Source organism: Lichenostomus cassidix, chromosome 2, assembly GCF_008360975.1.
Source record: "Lichenostomus cassidix isolate B80296 chromosome 2, HeHo_3.0, whole genome shotgun sequence".
Classification (NCBI taxonomy): Eukaryota; Metazoa; Chordata; class Aves; order Passeriformes; family Meliphagidae; genus Lichenostomus; species Lichenostomus cassidix.
This window is the reverse complement of record NC_139482.1, coordinates 52,607,049-52,630,733: the sequence shown is the minus strand read 5'-3', so window position 1 is coordinate 52,630,733 and position 23,685 is coordinate 52,607,049. Positions and strand designations below refer to the sequence as shown.

The 23,685-nt window shown below is 39.7% G+C and overlaps 1 protein-coding gene across 4 annotated transcripts in view; it reads right to left on the bottom strand.

Moving 5' to 3' along the window:
* GLI3 (GLI family zinc finger 3) overlaps window positions 1-23,685 on the bottom strand; it is a 217,461-nt gene that overhangs the window by 39,705 nt on the left and 154,071 nt on the right. For 3 of the 4 annotated variants that reach the window (XM_085051565.1, XM_085051566.1, XM_085051568.1), the window contains 4 exons: window positions 18,836-19,037; window positions 3,717-3,933; window positions 2,175-2,291; window positions 767-907 (listed from right to left, as the gene is read on the bottom strand). In XM_085051565.1, the coding sequence (XP_084907691.1) occupies window positions 767-907; window positions 2,175-2,291; window positions 3,717-3,933; window positions 18,836-19,037 (677 nt within the window). The remainder of the gene's footprint in view (window positions 1-766; window positions 908-2,174; window positions 2,292-3,716; window positions 3,934-18,835; window positions 19,038-23,685) is intronic. The other variant, XM_085051567.1, reaches the window with a different exon arrangement.

The following is a 23,685-nucleotide window of genomic DNA, read 5'->3' as shown; positions in this document are numbered from 1 at the left end:
AGTAGGAATTCATTTTTTTCGCAGAGTATTCAATATGTTCTATGATGCCAGTAAATAAGAGAGATGCTGCTACCTAAATAGATTAGAGTTGTGTGGGAAATTGTACTTTTCAGGTTGTATTCTAGATTTTGATTGCTCATATTCTAGCTTACGATACTACAAAACAGTATGAACGGTTTATCTTGGAGAGGTGGCAGAGAGGAATAAAAAAAAAGGGAGATAAAATTAGTATTTGGTGTAGCATAGAACAGATTATATAGTTTGCTTTTGCTAAAATGACTGAAGTAACTCAGACCCATGTATTTAGCCAAATAATCCCTTTCAGTTTACACACAACAGTAAATTGATAGGAAAACCTCCCTTAGGGAAGGAAAAAAATTCCCCTCACACATTTCTACTGTTACAGCCCCTTTGGGGAGAAAAAAATCAAACTTGGCTAAAGGTTAATAATCATTCATGTCCAGCTTACTATTACTCAATAACTATCAAAGTCTCTAACTCAAAATAGCGTTTGCTGGCTTACAGGATCAGAGCCATTACAATCTCTGTTGAAGACTTTATTGAATTTTACACTAAGCTTTAGCTGACTGAACAGGTCAAGCACTGTGGCTTCGGGTTTTCTTTATTCTCAGAAACTCATAAACCCCTCTCCAGTTTGCAACGCTGTTAGCTAAGAAACTTGACTCAGCACAGGGTCAGAGAACCTGACCCCCATGAAAAAGGTCGCCTAGTTTTAAAACCTAGTTCCTGAATACCATTAACTTACATGCACTAGCTGTTCCTGCGTGTCAAACTCCCGGGAACAGCCTTCCCAGTGGCAGTTTGTCTCATACACCACTTCAGGCTCCTGTTTGCTTTCATCTTTGTCCCCTTCCTCTTTTACCAGGGTCATTCCTTCTGGCTGCTCCTGGAGAGAGGAAAAAAACAGAGGTGAGAAGAAGAGAGAGGAAATTCTGAAACTGAGGAGGAAAGAAAGTGAATTACTTCAGCATTAAAAGAAAGATGATGGGGGTGTGCGTGAAGGAGGCGGGGGAGGGATGATTATTTTACTCTCACTTCACTATGATACTCCATTCTACAAAATACAGAAGCCCAAAACAGGCCGTTTTGTTCCCAGAAGTACTCAATGCAGAGAATGCCTAAAAGAAAATTCCCTTTACATTTCAATTAAAAATAAATCATAGTGACTTGGCTCCCCTCACACTTTATTTATGCCGCTTGTTATTTGTGCACCTGGCTTTCATGATTCAGGGGCACCACTAATGGGAAAGGCACTATTCAATATAGTTGAATTAATTGGAATTGGATTTTAGTACTAGGGTTGGACAGAAATTGGATCACCAGTAATCCAGTGTATTTCCATTGTTAAAACAGTGACAGGTGTGCACACTAAAACCTTTCCAAGAGCAGACTGGTAATTTTTGAGCTACTTGTTAATCTGTTCTTGCCCATAACATGTGCACATGAAAGGGGTGAGCAGAAAGTATTTAATTTGGGGTTTTGATTTCCCACCTCCAGTTCATCAGGGTGCCTCATTCTCCCCAGCTTGTTATTTGCTGAGTGTAAGAGTCAGATGCTAGTGTAAACATTTGGTTCAGATTATGCACTCCTGCTATTTTTTCATTTCAAACCTGCTGAAGGATTTAGACAGACCTCTGTTTTGTTTTCATGGATTCACTCACAAGATTGAGGCTCTGATTCTCATCTCCCCTGAGTCCCTGTAAATCAAGAGTCACTCTACAAAAACCAGTGTCATTAACTGGTATAGAAAGTACAGCAAACGAGACTGGAGCATGACACTGGGGCCTCGGTGTAGTACAGTGCTAAGACCCAGTAAAAGTCAAGGTGGCCTTAAGTATTTTTGCTGAACAGAAAAATGTCCTTAATAAAGACCTGAAAGTCTCTTGTTCACTTTTCTGGGGCAAACAGAGGGTTGAACATGCTCTGACTGGTTAGGGGTGCCTCTCCACCAGCCTCCCCCCCTCTGCCTTCATCCTACCACAGACCCTGCACCTCAGTAGCTGCTCACATTTAACCCTGGCTACTGCGAGCAGAGGCTGCCCATGTGTGCAGTACACAAACTGCAAGGACCCTGAAAACACGTGTCACAGGCAAGACACATTTTCCCTCCAGCAGCAAGAGGGAAGGCTCATGCCTGGACCCTTCTGCCATACCTGCATGCTTCCTGCTCCTGGGCTGGGGAGGTCCTCGTCAGGCTTTATCTTGGAGCGCTTGTTGTGCATGGGATCTCCTGTGCTGCTCACTGCAGATTCGCTTGTGGGTTTATTCTGCTGCAGGCAGGTGTGGTTTTTTTTCCCCAAAAGAAGACAAAAGTAGACTGTGATAAATATGTAGTTCCAAACAAAAATATGCAGCATCTGCTCAACCACTTTGTATGGAGAAGCTATGCTGTTAATTATATTGGATATGCAATTACATTGTTCTTCAATTACACAGCGTTAACTCATGGAAGAGCTGCATTGCTCAACCTTGTAGCGTAGCAGGGAGGGAACAGGAAGGAAGCATTTGATGTAATTCCTTGCTACAAACCAATGCTTGTTTTGTCAGGCCAGTTAGAGGTAGGGAGAACTTGATTTTCTACGTAATGACAACTTTAGAAAGACAATTTTGAAAAGCAAAATCACTGCAGGCTCAAATAAACACAAGAGAGACATTTATTTTTTCACACTTGGAGGAAAGGTTTTGCATTTAATATCTGCACACAAGATCTCAGTTCCTTCACTATGTTTCCCATGATAATGGGTGGATAGGAACAAAAACTGAACAGTAGTGTGAGACTCAGCCAAAAAATCCTAGATGAAGTCCTGCATTCTCACAAGTTAATAGCAAAATAGCTTACATAAACAGGCCAGAATCTTGTTTTTCTCTTCTTTTCCTTGACTGAACACCATTATCTACACCTGCAAATGGATCTTGTAGGAATCCAGAGATCTTTTAGAGATATCTGAACTTGCAGGGACCCCACAAAAAATCAATATGTTTCCTACAGCACTGTGTTCTTCCTCTACATTTGTAAAAGCTAGCCAGGAGATAAACAGCTTCCAAATTGATAAATAACCTATCCCAGGTCATCTGGAAACAAATAGCACTAGTTAGTAACAGGCAAATCACAAACCATGATAAACTGCACATTAGGGGCCTGATTCACTGCTGCTCGTCCCCAGCTTTTGAGAATACACCTTACTGAAATGATTAATTCCAACTCAGTAAGTCCAATTTTGCACAAATCAGAGAAAAAACCTTCAAAGCTCTTCACTATCTTTGAATCACTCTCTTGCTCACAGAGTTACTCACTTCAAGTTACTCACAGCTGTACCAGGAGGGCAGAATATGCCCCTGTGTATCCTACGGTCAGCCTGATTGGAAGGTGATGCTGCCAATCTTTAAAACATTGGTGTTTTGATGTTGTTTGCCCCTTTTCTTACTCCCCACCTCTACTAAGTTCCCGTGTAAGATTGAGGAGAGGCAGTTTGGAACAAGAAGCTGCTGCAGCACACTGGAATATTTATGAGGACTAAAAAGCACACTACCAATCAGGAACTGCACCAACACTCCTGTGATTCATAATAAAGTGACTGTGAACACTAGAGCTGCAAGAAAACTGTTATCGAAGGGTCTCAGTGACAGTGGTGACAATGCCATTTATTTAGTTTTTAAACTAATGGGGTGCAAAGGTTTCTTTTGTTGCCTCTCACCTGTGTGGACTCAGAAGGTCCAGAGCTGACCTGGACAGGGTTCAGGACACTGGGGATGCCGGGGATAGGTCTCTGGGTAGGAAAAGTTGGAGCAGGATGGATGAGTGGAGGGCTGTGTCCAAAGGCTGAACCTAGGGTTTGCTGACGACTTATAATTTGCTGATGCATTTGCTGGAGGGATACTGGTGTAGGAGGGTATGTGAAACTCAGAGCAGGGCTGAATTTGGGAGAAAAAGGAGGGAAGAGGGAGGAAAAATATGAGGATCATTACAGTAAGGAACCACACAGATTAAACCTTTAAAATATATGTGATATCTTTAAACTACATGAAACCAGATTTCCCCCTCCCCCTTATATCCTTCTTCATGCCCCAAAGGATGATAAATCTCAGTTTTAAATCCAGAGTTGCCCTGGAATTACTAGTAAGTACAAAAATGATACCATACCAAAATGTAACATTTTTTCCTAACCTCTACCAGGAAATCACAGAAAGCCGACTGAAATAAAATTCAGAAAAACTGAAATAAAAGGCAAGCAGTTCAATAACAGCTATTTATTGCAATAACAAACTTTATATAAAGAAAAAGAATGGGTGCCTACATGCTTTATAGTACTTTTATTGATAATGCAGTTCCCCTATGTTCGCTTGTATGAAGCAGTTCCTTTAATCTTGGCTCATGCTACTCTCTTTCATATGTCTCTAGATCTTATTACAACAGGAGAGAAAATCAATTGGTTAAATGTGTTCTGAACACCATGCTTGTCATATCACTCATTTGTTTGCAAAGATGGAAAGCTCAGTTCATCCAGAATGTCACCTAAAGAATTTCCATCAGTACCGTTTGGTTACAGAAACTGATGGATTAACCTTTCCCCTCTGAAATTGGTGATCAATGACTTTCAATGTAGAAATATTCCAATGGGAGAGCACTTCTCCTTCTTCCAGTTAAACAACATTAAATGTCTATTAAAGCCCATTATGCATGTTAATACCTGTCATCACTTCATTACTTCACCGTATTTCCCAGACCACAGTGACTTAGGAGGAAATTACACTGCCATCTAAGGATCTATTTTGTGGGTAGTGCAAAAGCATTCTTTGTATCACACTTGAGAAATAAATGGTGTGGAACTAAATATTCACACAAAGGAATAAGAGATCCTCCTGTAAATATTTGCCAATAACTTCCAATCATAAAGGAAAAGTAAAAAAAAAAAAGAATATTTATTTATTAAAAAAAATACACTGAACTACCGGAGTTCCAAAGAGCCATGGGAATTAAAAACATTTGGTCTTAGGAGAGAGGGATGTGGGCATTATACCTTCCAAGAATCAAGACTTTTTCTAATGTCAAATTTATCCAAATTAACAGTCCGGAGTCTTAATTGCTGTTGCTGTTAAGTGCATTAACTGAAAATACTGTGATACAAAAAGCCAAAATCATTTCAACCATTTTAAGTAATAATCTACAGAAATTCTGTGTTCATTAATATGACTATACATTTTGTCTGTTTGACTACAATCCATAAAAAGACAGCTTCAGTGTGATTACATTACTATTATTCCGGGTGAGAACTCTGCATTACAATAGTTTGCCCATTTAGGACAGAATATCATTAAGAATACCCTGGGAGAATTTTACTGGTCTTTGAGGAACTCTCTTTTCATTCTGCATTGTATTCTTTCTAATAAAGGGAGGCAGAAACGTAGTGAAAACAGTAATTGTTCACAGCAAGAGTTAGGGAGAAATCAGTAATAATATTCAGTTATTGCAGCTCTATAGTCCTTGTTAGTGTTCCTGTAAGCAACCATGAATGATTACAGCACGACTTAGCTAAGGTAGCCACTATGGATGATTAATAGGACATTAATCAAAAGATGCATATCAGGTTCAGAATTTGTTCACAAGCTTTCTTCTAATAGCTGATTTCATGTTCCCTGGGTTCTATGCCAGTCTGTTCAATTTATTCTTCAGTGTACAAGCCATTCATCAAAGAACATAATGATTTAACACCCCTTTTCCTTTTTTAGTGAACAAACATTACTAAGTGTAACAACTCTGGTCGGTTCATTAAAAAACACACAATTACACTGCCATACATGAGGCTGAAAAAAAGCCTCCTTACTATACTCTGGCGTTTTTTGCTTGTACACATACACTGTGAGCTCACCTCATACACTTCAAACACTAGACGGCACCATCCCAAAGATGCTGTAAAATTCACCAAGGTCAAGATCATGACACAGAAACGGTTTGGATGAGGTATTTATTTCTCTGTCAGTGATTCTTTCCATTTGACCTAGCTTTGCAAGTCCAGGTTCAAAACTTTGGTAATGTTCTTCAGACCCTATATGTAAAAAGACTACTGTATGATTCAAGCAGTGTAGTGCTTAAACATGAAGTAAGTATACTTGCTATTCCCCTCCCTACATAAATTAAAATAGCCTTCACCAAAAGGGCAGATTTTACCTCATAGAGATGTCCTTGTTATCTACATCTGTTTTAACACTGTATGAGCAGCATCCAGAAAGAGAATCCTAAACCAGGCACTGACAAAACTGTAGAGTACAACAGAGGAGACAGACATCCTCTTAGCTAGAGGTTCTTACTGGAAAACAGTGACACCAGCAGCAGATGCATTAAAACACTGCTGGACAGATGTGCCAGGGGAAGAAAGAATCCTTCTTTCTTTAGTATCTTTCTTTTACCCTGTGCTCATCAGCAAGGGTTGAGTCTAAGGGACTAGGATTTTCCTATGGAGCCTGGCAACCTGCACTTCATTCCCTCCGCCTCTAAACTTCAAACATCTCAGAATAAAATAAAAAGGTGATTGTGAGGGAGCAGAGGAACAGCCAGCACAGCTAAGGGGAGTAACTCAGAAATGGAGACAATGGTTCAGCCATCAGGGTGACTTCTCAAATAGCTCAGCTGTCTTCAAATAACAATTCTTTCCAGCTGTTTCTGGAGAGCTCCTCATAAGGCAAGTTGACCTGGCTGGGTTTAATGTCACTCGCAAGCAAGATGCTGTCACTGAGCAGCCTGAAGAAATTTTCTGATTTGAACAGATCAGAAGGTTCTGAAGATAACAGAAGGTGGTAGGTCTTTCTCTGTCTTTCAGAAGCCATACAAAAGAATTAATGTTAAGGGCCAAAAAGAAGAAAAATAAATCAAAGCTCTCAACATTGCTGGCATGGTGTGCTCTACTGGGAAAAGAAGGCCTGGATTCCTGCCCTCCTTCCCAAAGTTTTTCATTGCATTTTCTTCTGCAACTCTTGAATACAGGATGGATGGGGAATCTCCGTAGCCCAGAGACCCATGTGATCCCTCTGCCTTGACCAACAACCCTATGTCCACCTGCTTCTTACCAAACACACTGCTTCTTAGCCACCATCAGCAAGAAGGGTGGACAATGGCACCAGCTGGCCTTGTCCACTTGTTCCAGCCACGTCTGCTGAGCAATGTGCACCAAGATGGCAGCAGCGTCACTCAGGAACCGCCCTAAAATTCATGCCCAAAAGCAGTAAACAAAACCTCAAAGTAGTAATTTTGAGACTCCAGAAATACTAAAACCAACAACCAGGTTTTTCAAAAGCAATGAGCAGCTCCAGAGGCCTCATTTTGAGTCATGTGTCTTTTAAGATAGTTTTAAGAGGCTGCATTTCAGACAAGAACAGCTGAAGACTTCCAAAATATAGATGCCAGAACACGAGATTCCTGATCCAATCATTCATGTTTCCCAAAATACCAGTCACTTCCAAAAAATCTTGGATTCACAGAAATGTAAATGAACTATGACTCTTTTCCTTCCATCTACCTACTGAGAAATGAAAATTTAGAACCACTAGAGGGAATTTCATCTGTATTTTTGTTACACTTTTCTTTTAAACAAAGTAGAAAAAGAAAGGATGATGAGAGCATATATGGTCACTAAAAATTACATGCCAGTTATCCTTGTAGTCATTGAGTTTTATGAGGAATAAGGATTAGAAGAAATGTGTAATATTTCTGCTTAAGCATTCAATAACTCATATACACTGACAGAAAAGCCCATCAGTGATATCATTTATTTTATCATACTGCGGGCTTCTGTGTCTGTCTGTCAGTCTGTCTCTTTCTCTGCTCCTCATCTGCAAAGTCTCAAACTCCCTTCACCAGAGGTAAAGCAGGGCAGTGAACTACATTGCAATTACATGAGCACATCAAATTTTAAAGAACAGACTTCAAGAAGAAGAAAAACAGACATTATAATCAAAACCAAACTCTGTGGCTACTTTGTGGCTGTCCTGTTAACAAGGTCATACAGTTTCTGGTCACAGCTGTGGAATTTACCACATAACATCTGTGAATTAAACTCAGGAAAAAATCCTTCTTTCCTATGCATTGCATAGGTGTGCCTCAGGAGACAAAAATGCTGAGAAGATTCCAATTATGTGAATATTGCAAAGGATTGTTTCAGTATATCACAGCAGTTTTTGTCACAAAACTCCGAGGGTATCCTCTTTGTATTATAAAACACAAAGTTCTGCAAGATCTGATGCATGGAAGTCTTGCAAAAGTATCTAAATGCCTTCCACTTTCTGGTTCTGCTTTGCAAGGTTTTAGGACAAGAGCTTTCGAAGACTGTAAATGAGGGAGCACTTAATCAAAGAACATGAGTGAACAACTTAAAAAAGAGTAAAGAATAAGGATAATGGACTTTTGGAATACCTGCAGATAAAGTCAGCTGGTTCATTTTGACTAGACAAATCCAAAGACAAAAGGTCCATAAAGAAATACGAAAGGGAACCAGCAGGAGTGTTTACTTTGGGGTTGCTAACCTAAAGAACAGTGAGGTTGGGAGAGCACTAAGAGAACAAAAGTCAGAAAGCAGGGGCATTCCTGTGCTTCTTAAATACCACCCCCTTTGCACCATCAAGACACACTAACTAGAGTAACACCTCTAGTTTGACTCAGTGGGATATTTCTGATGGTTTTCATTTCTTTTTCTTTGTTTTTAAATTTCAGAAAGATAGATTTGTTTCTTTGGGGTATCTTTATTTATTTATATAAAATCACATTACGTTTACCATATTGAAAGTTTTTTTTTCCTATCCTCTACCTTAAACCTTTCCTGTGTCAACTGAAGACCCAGTACTCATTATCCACCTTCCCCTTCCCAGGCTCTTCCTCTCTTTTCTTTTTTGAATAGTTGAAATTATTATTATACCCTCTTCCTGTCCAGTCTGAAAAAAACCAGGTTAAGTCTATTTCAACTCATTCATATAATTTTTCAGAACTCTGATCCTTTTCTTTGCTTGTCCCTGTAGTACCCCAACTGTCCAACTTATTTGTGAAATAAAAGTGTAGAACACATCACAGGACAGGAACATGAGGTATTGTGAGACACACTGTTTCCATCATGGGGCAGGACAGGGCTTTAGGCCCTTTGGCCTTTGAAGGGTCTTTAATGTCTGGGTGGTGCACTCACGGTCTTAACTCGCTTCGTCAGGGTGCGTGCAACCAGCACTGCAAGGGGACACACAGGCTCTTCCTGATTTGTGGAAAAGCCTTGGCACTCCCTGTTTGCTCTATAGCCTCCAGCATTTTTCTTGCCATCAGGGACTTACACGAGACAGACCAAATGATACAAATCCCTCCAAAAAGGACCCCAGTTCAAGAAAGGGAGAAGTAATTTGTAGGTGGACTGGCTTCATGTTCATTAAACCTGAGCATCAGGTACCAGGGTGACACCTGGCTCATGCTCAAGTAGCTACAGATGTCACCACTTTGTCTCACTTTCCTTTAAGAGTTGCATGAAGTCTGTGGACAAGGGAAACCAAGAAACCAGGGTCAGGAGAAAACTACTCATGTTGGAAAAATATCTGGACTCAATGAATTCAATGATTTTTTTATCCTTTACTTAGACTAGGCCAGGATTTCAACTTTAGTTTTCCATTTTGATTTTCAAAGTCCTTATAAATTGTCTATGAAGTTGTTCAGAGGTAAACAAGCACCTTTTTTGTTTAACAAATGGACCCAGCTACTGTTCAGGAAAGCATCCCTACTAATTGTTCAATATTTCTGAAGAGGGACTGACTTCAGCAAGTCTTAAAGTGCTATCCTAAAGCTTGGGTCCTACAGACATAGTAATCTCAACTGAACTAAGTCATAATACACGTCATAAGTTAACAGTGATCAAATACAGCTTTTCACATGCTCAGATGCTTTTTTTTTTTTAAATAAAAACTAATATAAGAAACAGCTTCATTTATCCCATGATAAACTTCCATGTAGGAGCCACTGTTTGAAACACGGGACATATGGAAGCATGTCTGGGAGTTGAGCCATGGGTGCTGAGAGGATATGCATAAGCTGACTTCATGCATAGAAGTTACCTATATCTTCTGATGGAATGACGTATGAGTATAAGATGCAGCCAGGACCACTGCATAGTCAGTGGACAGTCAGCAGGACAGACTCATAGTTAGACCCCAGCACAGGGGTAGAAGAAAACCAGGCAGTGAGTTCTCCTTAGACAGAACCCAGAAGATAAGAAGCAACCAGTAACATCAGGTAAGAAAACCATCTCCCATTGTGTGAGTTGGCAGAAACAGGAATTGTACCCATTCCTTTTAAATATATAGGAGTATAAAGAAGTTTCCAAATTTATCCTCTACTTCTGATGGAAACAACCTGCAAAAGTTCATGGTGACAGATTGTTCAGGACACAGCAGTGACAAAGCCTTGGCAACCTTGCAGCCCTGAAGATATTTGTGAAACTCTTACTGTGTCAAGTACCTTAGACACAAAACAAAAACCAAATGGAATTACAGGAAGAGAGACTTTAGAATTCACTTCTGCTTGGAGCAATTTACACAAAATATACATAATATTTGTAGTAATAAAAAATTGTGCTTTAAATTCTGCTCCTCTCCCTCAATTTTTTAACTGACAACACTGAACTTTGAGTAGGCAATGCAAATAAGTCAATCAGTAGTTTTTATGGCTTGTTATTCAAGTACAGGAGAAAACAATATAAAAGTTTGACTCTGAAACCAGGCGTAGTGTGATCTTAAATGCCGGTATGAGACTTAAAATCCCTTGAAAAAATATTTCAAAAATGACCAGGTTTCACAGATATCCCTCTGTATTTGTTGACACGTTGCACTCAAAATCACTAACTTAAAGACAAGTCATCTAAATTAATTTGTAAAAGGACATATCCTGCATCTAATGAAGTAGTGCATGTATTGTACTATGTTTTCCAGTTTTCATCACATAATTGTCATTGTTGTATGATTGTTTTTAATTCACATACCTTGCCTCTTTTCTTTTTTACTTTTCTATTACCAGTTTAAAATTAACAGAGTCTGTGGTTTGTGCTTTCTCTTCAGCTTACTTTATTATCTATTCCGTTTTATCTGCTAGGCTAGGTGAATTTTTTCTTCCTGAATACATTGCCATATGCCAGAGTAAAATGGCATGGTTTCACTGAGAGCAACAGAGCCACACTGATTAACCTTACGTGCTCAGACAGCTCTGTCAGCTTTGTCCTTCTCACTGGATTATTCCTGTGAAGGAATCCTTAGTATCCTAACGGGACTTTGTATTAATGGTACCTTGCATAATTTATCTGTGCTCCCTCCGTCCAAGCTCATGCCACTTCTGGCAAACATAATTTTGAATTAAATTCATGGCTAAGCACTTTTGGGCTTCTAAAACTGGTATCATTTATTACATTCAAAGTGCTAATTAATACTCACTTTTAGGTCTGAAAATGAAGTAATGAAATGCTAAACTCTAGCACACTTGTCTTAGCTTAAGAACCTGCCTGGAATTAATATTGCTCTGGGTTCAATGACTTTAAACTCTTTGAGGAACACTAAACCAGTCAGTAGCAAGCTGCTTCAAATGGACTTTTAATTACAAGATCTGTGACATACACATTTACAGGCATACATAATCACACCTGTATATAGGTGCATCTGAACATGTAAATGTGCATGCAGTATGTGCCTGCATTCTTTATGTTGCTCAGCTTCTTATATTTTGCACTTTTTAAATGCAGAAATCTTGTCATTCATATGTGTTTCTGGTGAGAAACATCCACCACTTTCTAATGCAAGATGTAGGTAACCTCCAAAACAATCTCCTGGAATGTCACCTTCTCATATCTATATGAGCTTTCTGTAGGAGGCCAGGTGCATGCTTATATTTCCACAGAGCCAGGATATAGATGCAACTTTCTGTAATACTCATTAATTTCACTTTTACTTGCTCTGTGGCACTTCTGTGTCATTCACACTTCTTGAAAGCAGGTATGAAATGAAGCTATTGTGGCAGGATAGAGCATTACATTCCCTTCTTTAGATTAACCGCAGTACAAGACCATGGAGAATAAAGGTCTATATTGCACATATGTGAGGGTCTAGTTACAGTAGGACCTCTTTCAGTGGGGTTACACTTGGACTGAATTTGACTCAGTCTAGACTGAAACAAAGCCTTCATTTACAACATATTGCATGCAATTGATTAGAGAGCTTTTAATGTAAGAAAGGGTTTCAGTCAAAGTCATCTTAGCATCTAACTTAGGCAGATCCCAGTAAGAGTAAAAATAAAATACCTGTAATGCTGACAATTTAACTAACTCTTTATCCTACACATCCTATTAAAATGAGCTTCTTGCAAAACATTGTTGTGAATATATTTTGTTCTAACAGTTCTACTCTAATCATGACCTCTTTTATTTCATTAACTGGCATCTGATGGTGTTCTTTTACACAGATATAATTACAGAAATAGAAAAACTTAAAACTTACAGTCTAAAATACAAATTGAAGGTAAGAATTAAGTAGTTGGATTTAAGCAAAAGTTAGATACAAATTCTCAGATGGGGTCTCCTGTTTTGTAGTGCAATCGTCAGCAATCTGGACATGGAGTTGAGAAATTAAAAAATTAAATCTGCATATGTGACAAAATTATTTTGAGCAGCATGGTGAAAGCTAAGTGGTTATCTTTAGAGCCCAGTGTGCTAGATGAATGAGCAATACTGATAGCAAGATACATATCAATACTGAAAGGGAGTCAGAGCTCTCGTTCTAAATTAACCAAGACAAATGACAAGAAGCACTTGCTTGTCTCAATGCAGAATTCAATGAAGGAATAAAAATTTGATCAACATGAAGCTATGGCAAAAATATGTTAAAGCAATTGGCTGGGGAAAAACTACAGAAAATCATGGTGCATTTAAATTGCTGGTCCTCCCCTGGAAGATTATTGCATGTAGTAGAAGGAGACTTTCAGACAGTATCAGCAAAAAAGACAATGCAAGAACTCTAAAGAGCAGACTGAAAACAACATCAGAAAGGAGATTAATAAAAGGAGACATAATAAGAATATATAAAATATTGAATAAAGAAGGAGGACTAAGAACATGAGGGCTTCCTGTCCTAACTATGAGACATTCTGATAAATTCAAAAACTGGGTAATTTAAACCTGATAAAAGGATATACTTTCCTTTTTTTTTTTTTTTAAATACAGTGTATAATTAGACTTGGGCTCTCTGCTAAAGATACTTTCACTTTTCTCTATGTGACCTTTATATTTCATTTGGATATCTTAACTCTATTTTTGTTTTTCTCTTGATTTTCTCTTTGTGTTTGCAAAGGAAAACTGGAGAAATTAGTACCTAGTAATTTGTCTCTAGATACAATGCAATTCAGGGAGGAAGGCACTGACTCATTATACAACAAGCATTCTATACAAGGAGCTTATATGAGATGAGGAAATAATTGAGAATCCAATACCTGTTTGCAGAAACACACTCGTCTTCCTCACTGATGTTAATCCACTGCTGTCTAAGCTCACCCTACAAATGTGGCTATGCCTTTCTAGTGCTCTTTGTGAAAACATCTTTCCCACCCTTCCCTGATGCTTCAGATCAGCCCAGAGCAAAGTGACAGGAGCCAGAACAGCCAGGCTCTGGCTGTAATTAACCACACTATGTTAATTGCTCCTTCGTGTTCTGATACTATCAGGAAGCAGGGCAGCATGTGGGGTTAAAAAAGAGTGCTGCTGTGCTTTCTCAGTTTCTTTAAAACCTTCAAGGAGATCCCAAAGGGCTCTTGTGCTCACATGAAATTGAATTTTCACAGCTTATGAGATGGCTAAGTTATATTCACAGTTGTATCTGCCTAGACCCAAAGAAAGTCTCTTGCAGGAAGTGGAACTACTGACTTAAACACCTTGGATCTGACAGGGAATTCAGCTCATTTGCTGAAAACTGACTTTGTAAATTTGGTATCACAGCAGTGCCAAGGGACTGCAGGTTCTGAGTTTCAAATCATTTAGAACATGAAGTCCCAACCTCCTGTGTTTATTAAAGACTAGTTAATCTTTTGTAAAGGTTTTGAATCAGTACTCTTAATATCATGGGAAGTGGTTACCCCCTCTATACTCGCTCTAGACCATGCTGTCTCTCAAAAAGAAGTGCTACTGAAGTGCAAAGTCTAATAATTGTCACAGGTAGCAGATAGAACATTAAGTATGTCTTGACAAAAGATTAATAGCAGGGTGCTGCACTGCAGGACTGAAGCAGGTAACCAAATGAGTAAATGTCAAATGAAGGATTATCCTCATTTGATGCTATTTCACACATCTCCTTTCTGCATAATCTCTCCCAGCTGAGACCTAAACCAGGTGTTTTCAAATGCACAAAGCAGAAGCTCTACCTGGTGTGCTAAAGGAGATCCACTATTAGCTGTCAGCAGGAGTGTCATCTCCTTTTCAAGTACTCAGCCAGTAGTCAGGATACAGCACTACACTGCCAGCTGACAATGGCAAAACACCCACCAAGTCAAGCTCTCTCTAGATTGTGCTGAACTGCTAGTATTTATTATTCAAACTACAGTAGTACCCATGTCAAAGACCAGAGTCCTTCTGTGCCTGGCTTTGTAAAAACAGAGACCTGATTTCACCCTCAACATCCCACAGTGTTCATATAGAGGGTCCAATGCTGAAAATCTGGGTGAAGCACAGTATGTAATCTTTCAGCCAAGGATGCCTCCTTTTTTAGCCAATGCAAAGACCAGTGAGGTCCTGGAGACACTTTCTTAACACAAGTAGTACCTTTGCAAAAATGGGTGTAAAAGAGCATTGAACCCACAATATCAAACATACCAGAACTAAACCTGCCCATATCTTCATGTGCTGATTCATCAGATTTTAGTTATATGACAGCACACCCTTTTCCCTCCTGCATGATTCATAACTCATTCAGTGCACAAGACACACAGTAGCCTTCAGCTCTCTGGTATTTTTCTTCTCTGTGCCTAGAGTAATGCCCACAGGCCTTCCTTCCATTGTATTTAAAGCATCAGTGACTAAATAATTACTGACACCCTCCTGAGCTTCTCCACTGTGCTCATCACTGTACAATCTAATTGCTTCACAAAACATTAATGCTTTCAACCTCCCTCTGAGGTGAAGGGGAAAGGTTCATTTTGCACAGGAACATGAATCAAAGAAAGATGGAGGCAAAAAGCATCACTCGTGGTTGCTTAATTTCAGGCAAGGAGATCTGGGCTAGTTAACAGGACACAGCATAAAAAATGTTCAAAACAGCTGTCAGTATCTTCAAGTCATGGCTGTGAGCAATTTGACTCCTCTGTAGAACTAAGAGTGGTAGGCAGGGACTCCACAAGACAAACTGTATGAGCCTGGTGGTCAGTTCTGACTAGTTAAGTTTGCCCAGCACCAGTCTGGGATTGTGTTGTAAGAGCAGGGTCTGCCCTCCGGGCAGCAACCAACCAGGTACGAGGCTCTCTCCTCTTTGAGAGCTGCCTGGAACAGGTGAGGCAGTGTCCTGTGGTTCTTACTGATCCACAGAGGACGTTCAGGATGTTCAGGCTCTGCACTGAAGAAGACAGGGGCCCTACAAATACTGTGCAACCCTGAAGTTAAAGATGGTATCAGAGCACAATCACAAGGGGGCAGTACCTTCATTCTCCAAATGACTGGCTCTTGCGTCCTTAATTTTGCAGCTTTTTCTTTCTTCTGCTTCAAGTCTATGTTGTGTTATATAAAGGCATTTCGTGCCAACTTGCTTAGCCTGTACAGTTTCTGGGCTGACTCCTGTCTCCTCTAAAGACTGCTTTCTGTTTCACAAAACTGTTATGGCTGGACAGACAGCTGAGCCTCCACAGGCTTCCCAAGGAGGTACCAGAGCTGCAGCCACAGGGGAAGGCCCTCCTTCCTCTCTGCGGGCCCTGGACTGGAACACAGCTCAGTGCTTAGTTTATTTAACACATGCTAATAGAAAACTCTTAAGGGCTTATCACTTGGCTGAATGGGGCAATTTCTCAAGAACAGCAAAGATCATATCTACATCATCTAGGTAACATTCCTGGCAAAGTTTACCTTCTCAGTGAAACGGTAAGCACAAGTTCTTCTAGTTTGCACAGAAAAATCTCTTCTTCCTTAACTTCATTTTGATAAATTAATAACCTTGCTGATGCTTTTTGGAAATACTCAGCATTAGATAGGTATTTGCCACAAAAAATGCTGCCAAGTGTAAACTATTTGGACTGAGTTAAAAGTGACTGGAAACAATATCTAAAAGTAGAAGGGTTGTGTAATGTTAAGTATAGTTAATGCTACTGATACCATCTGAAGTAGAAATCCTTCCTGTCTTGCAATTCCATCTAGTGGTTTGCTGAACTGTACCATTTTCTTGCAGCAACTCCTATGAGGCTAACCTGTAAGTTTCCATAAGCTGGGATTTTACACCAGGAAATGTTTTTTTTTTTCCTAGACTTTGATCACTGCTGCTGACAGGATACTAAATGGGATGAACCTATGGTTTTATTCAGTACAACAGCTCTTGTGCTGAATGCGTTACTTGCAAGACAGTGAATAATAAATCAGCTTTTACTGATAGCCCTGTTGTTATTTAGCCTTGGAACTTATTAAGGCAATGAAATGTGGTTTGGGTTTAGAACCTTACATCACTGTTTATTTTGGTTTAACTGTTTTACAGACAGGTTCACATGGGAGAAGTTAAAGGGCACCAACAGAGGTGAGTTGCAAAGCTGGAAGAAGAGCTCTCACTTTCCTTCCTTTAGACTGAGGAGAATGGAGGTGTCAATTTCCAACTTTGCATGATGAACAGACACACTCTTATCAAAATGAAAAAAAAATCTTAACTCAGAATCATGGGAAATTTTGTATTATGCATTCCTAGGAAGTATGACCAGGAATGGCTGAAAGCTTTGGTCAACCACAGGTTCAGTCACACAAGAATTGCTTTCTTCAGTGGCACCAGTTCCCAAGACTCAGATGAGTCTCCTTAGCATCCTTACTTTGCCCACAACTCCCTCCAGTGCCACAGCTGTCTTCAGTAAAACTATTCATCTGACTCCAGCTTTGCTTTGGAAGAGTAAAAGGAGAGAAGGCTTACTCCACTGCAGAGACTATGCCAACTTTCATGCGCTGTTTGCTTTACCAAATTTACAAGCTATGGGAAAGGAGCTCAGTTATTAAGTGCCATCCCATCTAAATGACAGTGCAGATAGCACACCTCCACATGGTACATGTATTTGACAGATGTGGTCCAACTGCTGCCAGTCATTGACATAAACCATATTCCTCATTAAGGAGCTTCACAACTCAGACCCTGGTTCCACTGACTGCATAGTTGCATTGCCGAGCTATGATACCATACCTGTGAAATACTACACAGCTACTCAAGGACATTCCAGCTACGAAGCACGACTATTTAAAAGTGCTTGACAAGGAAAACATAGCACTTACACTAATACCAATATTTACAGTGTTGTCACTCTCAGAGTTTGTCAGGCTCATGGTTTCTAACACACCAGTTGCCTGCCGCATTTCTCCAGGAGCGAGGATCCCCGTAACTGGTTTTTGAAGCTGTAAATGCATTATTTTTTGCTGGAGAGACATTTCACACATTTCATACATTTCACAGAATATTCTCATTTGGAAGGGATCCACAAGGCTCATCAAATCTGACTCTTAAGTGAACAGCCCATACAAGGAATCAAATTCATGACCTTGGTAGTATTTTTGAGCCTTGCCTAAAATGGATGTCCCATCTCAAGAAACTGCTGTAGGGACCTGCTCCTTTGCCTCATGGCAAATTGAAGGTAGAAGCTGCTGGTAAGCCAGGGCCCAGAAGTACTCCTTGAGGGTTATAAATCCAAACCAAACATTTTCTGACGCTTTGGAGAGGTGGGGAATTTTTTTTAGAATAGCAAAGGAGTTTTGCTCAGTAAACACAAAGCCATGCCACAAGTACAAGGATGTTCTGCAGTTGCATTTCCTTTTTTTTCTGCTGCTTCTCTTAATTTTCTTCCACTCCCTTTTTTCTTTTTACATTATTCCTTTTGTTCCCTCTCCTTGTTCCCTATTTGCTTCCCTTTTCTGTATAACTGCTGTCCGCCTCTTCATTTGCTATTCTGCTCTTCTGCCTCCAGAATAACCATTTCTGACTGTTTTCTTGCACACACAAGTGAAGCTGCCAAGTGAAAATCACAGCATTTCTGACTTTTCTGATGATACTGGATGATAACAGTACTTCCTTGATTAAAAAAAAAAAAAAAAAAAAGTAATTTAGCCACAGAATGTCTAATCTTCCAATATATGAAAAAAAAATTGGAGGTGAATACCTAGGTGTTCAAGCCAAACATTTTAATTGAACAGTACCGTATTTCTGTTCTTTACTCTCTGGTGATTGTAATGTAGGAACATTTCACTGTCCATCCTATCTATGGCCAGAAGAACCCAAGTGACTTAAGTCACAAACCTATCCTAGAGTGTCTTCTCTGAAAACAGATTCCTGGAGACAGAAACATAGACTATTTTTGCTGATCAGATGAAATATTACCTGCACTGGACAATAATAGGCCAAAAAGTCCCTCGTGGTTACCTTTCTTAGCAAGCAAAAAACATTTTATACTTTAAATTAAGCTCCAATGAACATACATTATAGAAACTGCAAAATGCATATATTCACAAAAAACTCCACAAGTTACTTAAAGATGTGAGTATACATTCACATTCTTGTATGTGGCATATAAATGAGAATATACAATTCCGGTAGAAAATAAAATTCTTACCTTATTGCACTTGCAGATAAGTGGCCATAAGAACCACTGGCTGAAGAACTGCTACGAGAATTATTGAGAATTGTGACCAAGGAATTTGGAGACGTCCGTATCATGGTCTGAAGGTCAAAGCTGTGATCAGATAGGGGGGATATGGACAACGTGCGCTTTCGGCTTGGTCTGGCTGACAACCTCGGACTCGGAAACCTGGCGCCTGTTATGTAAACACAAATAATTATCCACCCAGGTACTTCATCCCATTTATTTGTTATCAGTGATGGGTACAGGGAGACACCAGCACACTGTGACAAGCCCACTCTCTTCATTTGTGATCTACTGGCTACGATTGAGGAAAATTAGGAAGAAAAATCTTTCTTCCTATGGCTTACCCCAGGGGAGCTCTGTTTATTAATGTGCAAGCAAAATGATAAATTGCCAAACAAAAGGAAAAGACTTTTATGAGTTATCCCTCTCATTTCTGGTGATTTATGAATCTGATGGCTTCTTAGACATTCACATCATTAATTCAACCATGAACAATGAGACAGTGGTTCAGATCTGGGCTACCAGCAAGCCCAAACCCACAACACTTTAATACATTAAGCCAAACCTAACATGCCAAGTACGATATAGACATGAAGAGGAAGCTTTCCATTTGTTGACTGTAATTCTGACAGGTTGATACTTGATGCAAAGCTAAAAATCAGAACTAAAACAAACACTAAAAGGGCCAGCTCTATCAGCAGAATTCAAATTGACATTCAGAGCATTAGACTGAGAAACAGTAAGCTTTATTTGAATTTGTCCAAGATCCCATGATATTCTTTTGTTGGGGTATATAGGGGCCTACAACTGCTAAATTTCTTTAAAACTGGAGACTAGGCTTTTCCAAGCAACAAAGTGAAGGCAAACATACAGATACCATTTAAATAAATACATATTACATTTGTAAATTTTATGTCACATTCTGAAAATCTCTACCTCTTCTGGTCTCTTTTACCATGTCATCCCAACTCTCTGCAGTCTTGACAGAAGATATATCACCTTAAATTTATTCCCTTTATTGAATTATTTTCTATCTTGGTTGAGAGCAAGGAGAAAATTAGCTTCCCCACTGTGTATTGAACAATTTCCTTTACAGTACAGCTGCTTCTACCTTTTTAATCCCTTTAACCTGTAGTAAAGGACTGAATCCTAATGATCCTGACAGCCAGGGTCATGCAGGTCTTGGGTTTGTTGCCTACTTTACAGCTACTTCTCCTAGAGTCTCTGACATTTCTCTGTAGTTTCATTGCTAGTAATTCACAGTTGGCCACAAGCTTCCAGTATAGGTTTGCCTTTCCTAATGTCTTTATTTCCAGGACAATTTTTTTGCAGGGTATTTCAGTTTACATGTCTAATATTAACCAGGAGAAAAGCCCAACTGACTCTAATTAGACTCATCTTAAGGTCAAGCTGGATTAGAATCCACTAGTATGCTTTCCTTACACACCTGAGTGGGTTTCCCTTCTTTCTGTGCATGCTGACCAAGATTTTAATATGGTATAAAGGACTGCCATTTTATTGCTGTTGCGACTGTGATCAGATCTCCATTTATAGTCCTTCTCCTCTTTGGCATCTGGGCATTACAGTTTTGTTCCTTCCTGCTCTGTCTCTGTCTCTTTGTCCACACAGCTCCAATCTTTCAATGAATATTCAAGCTCTTGAGTCATCATTTAAAATTTAGGTATAGCCATTTTTTTTATTTGTAAAACCTACTACATGCTATTTTATGTAATCTGTTTTATCTCCTTTTTAGGAGCTTGCTATTGTACTGTGTCTGCTTGCTATTTTATTAGTGCTGTGCTTCATGTCTTTCAAAGGCAGAGATCTTTTAGTTGTGCTAAAATAAGAAACAACAACGATTGAAAGCTATAAGAAACTGCAATATATCTAACAAGGAAATAGAAAATACAAGTCATGGTAAAACAAAAATAGTCATCATTTGCATTTGCATCTTTCATCCATAACTCTCCTCTGCTGACTGTTCAGCCAGAACGAATTAAAACAATGCCTCTGAAGTTAGTGCTTGTAATGTAATTTGCCCCAGATAAGGATGCAATTCAAGTGTTTTGTCACGGCTTACAAGGGCATAACTAAGTACAGGCATTATACTTCCTGCAATGCCCTGCAGACTCTCAAAAACTGCAAAGACTTCCCTCCTCCTCCCCCTTGCCATTTCTGGACTGAACCCATCACCTTTACCTTCCTAAGTCATGCTATGGGTCTTGCAGCTCTGCCCACTGCCCATTACCCCTTGCCCTTGCCTGCCAGCTGCTGCCAGGGCGTCCCTGTGTCCACTCTGGATACACCAGGTCTGTGGCCAGCAAGAAAGACACTCCTTACAGCTGTGCGGGGCAGAGCTTGGGCTTCAGCCACACATACAGTAGTCTCAGGCTTCCTCTTTTCCTCCAGGCAGAACCTGTTTCAGGCCCTATCTAGATCTGGGACTTCGGCAGTTTTCCCACTGCCCCCATCTAACTGGGACAGGAACAGCCTCCTGAGGGTCAACAGTATCCTGAAATAGGGAACATTTCTGCTGCACAGAGGGAGCCAACAGCTGAGACCAGGCAAGAACTCTGCAGAGTCTGACCACAGGAGATGGGGATCCATTTCAAGGGGGGCCACAACTTTCAAAACTGAAAATACAATTAAATGGAATTACTGTTTTTTCAGACCTTTGTGGTTTAATTAGGTCTCACATGCCTGAAAAATCTTAAGCATGAGCTGGCAACTTGTTACAGGACATTTGCTTAACCATTCATTTAGCATAACATGAGTTTTAGTTAGCATGCTACTACGAAAAAGAACAGGTCACAATTTGTCAGTGTCTCTGAATACTAGACCAAACTTTCCAGACTTGCCCAGCATTTATTTTAAAAACAAACACTTCAATATTTATTTAGCAATTTGAGATGTTCATCTGCTCACAGTGTTCTCTACTGAAGTATTACATTCCCTACTCAATAATGCTTTAAAATCAGAAAATGAAGGAGCACTGATTCACTGAAAATTCATTTACCTCTGTGGAAGTGCTGATAAAAAAACATCAGCTTTGGCAAAACATGCAAATGGAAGCTGACAGTGAAGATTTGCTTAGAAATGTCACCTTTTTGGAGTAGACATTATAGAAATAAAATGTCAGTAGTTGACAGTAAAGACTTGAGTGTGCCGACAAAAAAATCCACCAGGTGTCAGAAGAAAAGATCTTATTCTGAGGTGGAGATCAATTCTAAAATAACAGATATCTATCTCCATCATAAATTTCAAAAATGGAATATGCCATCCAGCAAATTCGCCCATGAATTTGATTTCTGAGTTGAAGTTTTTAGCATTGCTTAATCATTTATAAGGCAATCTTCAGACATATATCATTTATTCCATCCCTTTAAATCAAACTTCATCAAACCCTTTTTATTCCCTCCCTTTAAATCAAACTTCTTTGAAAATGTCTCAGGCACTAGTTTTTATTGGAAGCTGTGAACATGGGACATTTGGGGTGGGGGGTGTTAAAGTTGAAGCTTTTTTTCTTTCTTTCCTTTCCTTCTGGCTTCTGTTTACAGTGTAAAAATTTTGTTTTCACTTTCTGGAAGTTTATCACAAATTTTGTCTTAGTTTTCAAAATTATAAACCTGTCATCAGTATGAGAGAAAAAGAAATGGCTTTGATACTCCACCCTCATTTTCCAACTGTGCCTGACAAACAGAAATCAAACCCAGTCCAAAGTTTCTCCCTCTGACTTAACTCTTTGGGCTGCGGTTTGGGTATGGCTGCTATGGCATTCATTTTCCCCGCTGCAGCCCTCACAGTGCTGTGCTTTGCCTTGGAAGCTGGAAAGGAGTTTTGACTGCTGCTGAGCAGCGCTGGCACAGCATCACTGCTGTCTCTCCAACATTCTCCCCTGTCAGCAGGACAGAGGTGGGCAAGATCCTGGGAGGGGACACAACCAGGCCAGCTGACCCAAACTGACCAAAGAGATATTCCATACCATATGGGGTCAGCTCAGATATAAAGGCTAAGAAAAGAAGGGGGTGAGGAAGCATTTGTTATTTACAATGCCTGCCTTCTGGAGCAACACCCCCTACTTCCCAGGCAGTGGACAGGCATTGCTTGCCAGTGAGAAGTACAGAATAAAATTTTTTCTTTTCTTTTCTTTTTGCTCCTGCACATGCAATCTTCTGCTTTTGCTTGGGTAAACTGCCTTATGTCAACCTGCGAGTTGTTTTCCATGTAATTTTCTCTCCCATGAACAGCTGAAAGGGGGAGTGGTAGAGCAGTTTGGTAGGCATCTGGCATCCCGCCAAGGTCAATGCACCCCAGCTGGCCAAACTCCTTAGGTCAGCTGGGTTACTGTCAGTGTCTCTAATGCCAAAAGAAATAGGTCAATACCAAATACCCTTGAAAAAGAGAAACCTCCTATTCTGAGTGAGGATATTAACAATCTTGGGGGCAATCTTGAAATCTCAGGGAACACACTTGTGTTTCACTGAACACCATTTAAGAGAGTAGAATATACTCCCCAAGTAAAAAACACAGCTATCAAAGCCAAAATACAGTGATTTTTTAAATTGTTTTAGTGCTAAAAAACAGTTTTGGCATACAGTGTCTTCACAACCACACCAAACAATTTCAGTTGTTGCTACTGTGGTACTGTCAATACCTTGCACATCTACTTTGCTCCTACTTTGATGCTATACTTAAAGGTAGCAAACCTGACCTTTTTAGAACAAGCAAGAAGATGGCAAGATTTGCTCAGGATCTCTGTCCACCAAAACTGTAGAAAAGCTTTATAGCAGCAAAAGAAAATTTTGGTCCCGTTTTCA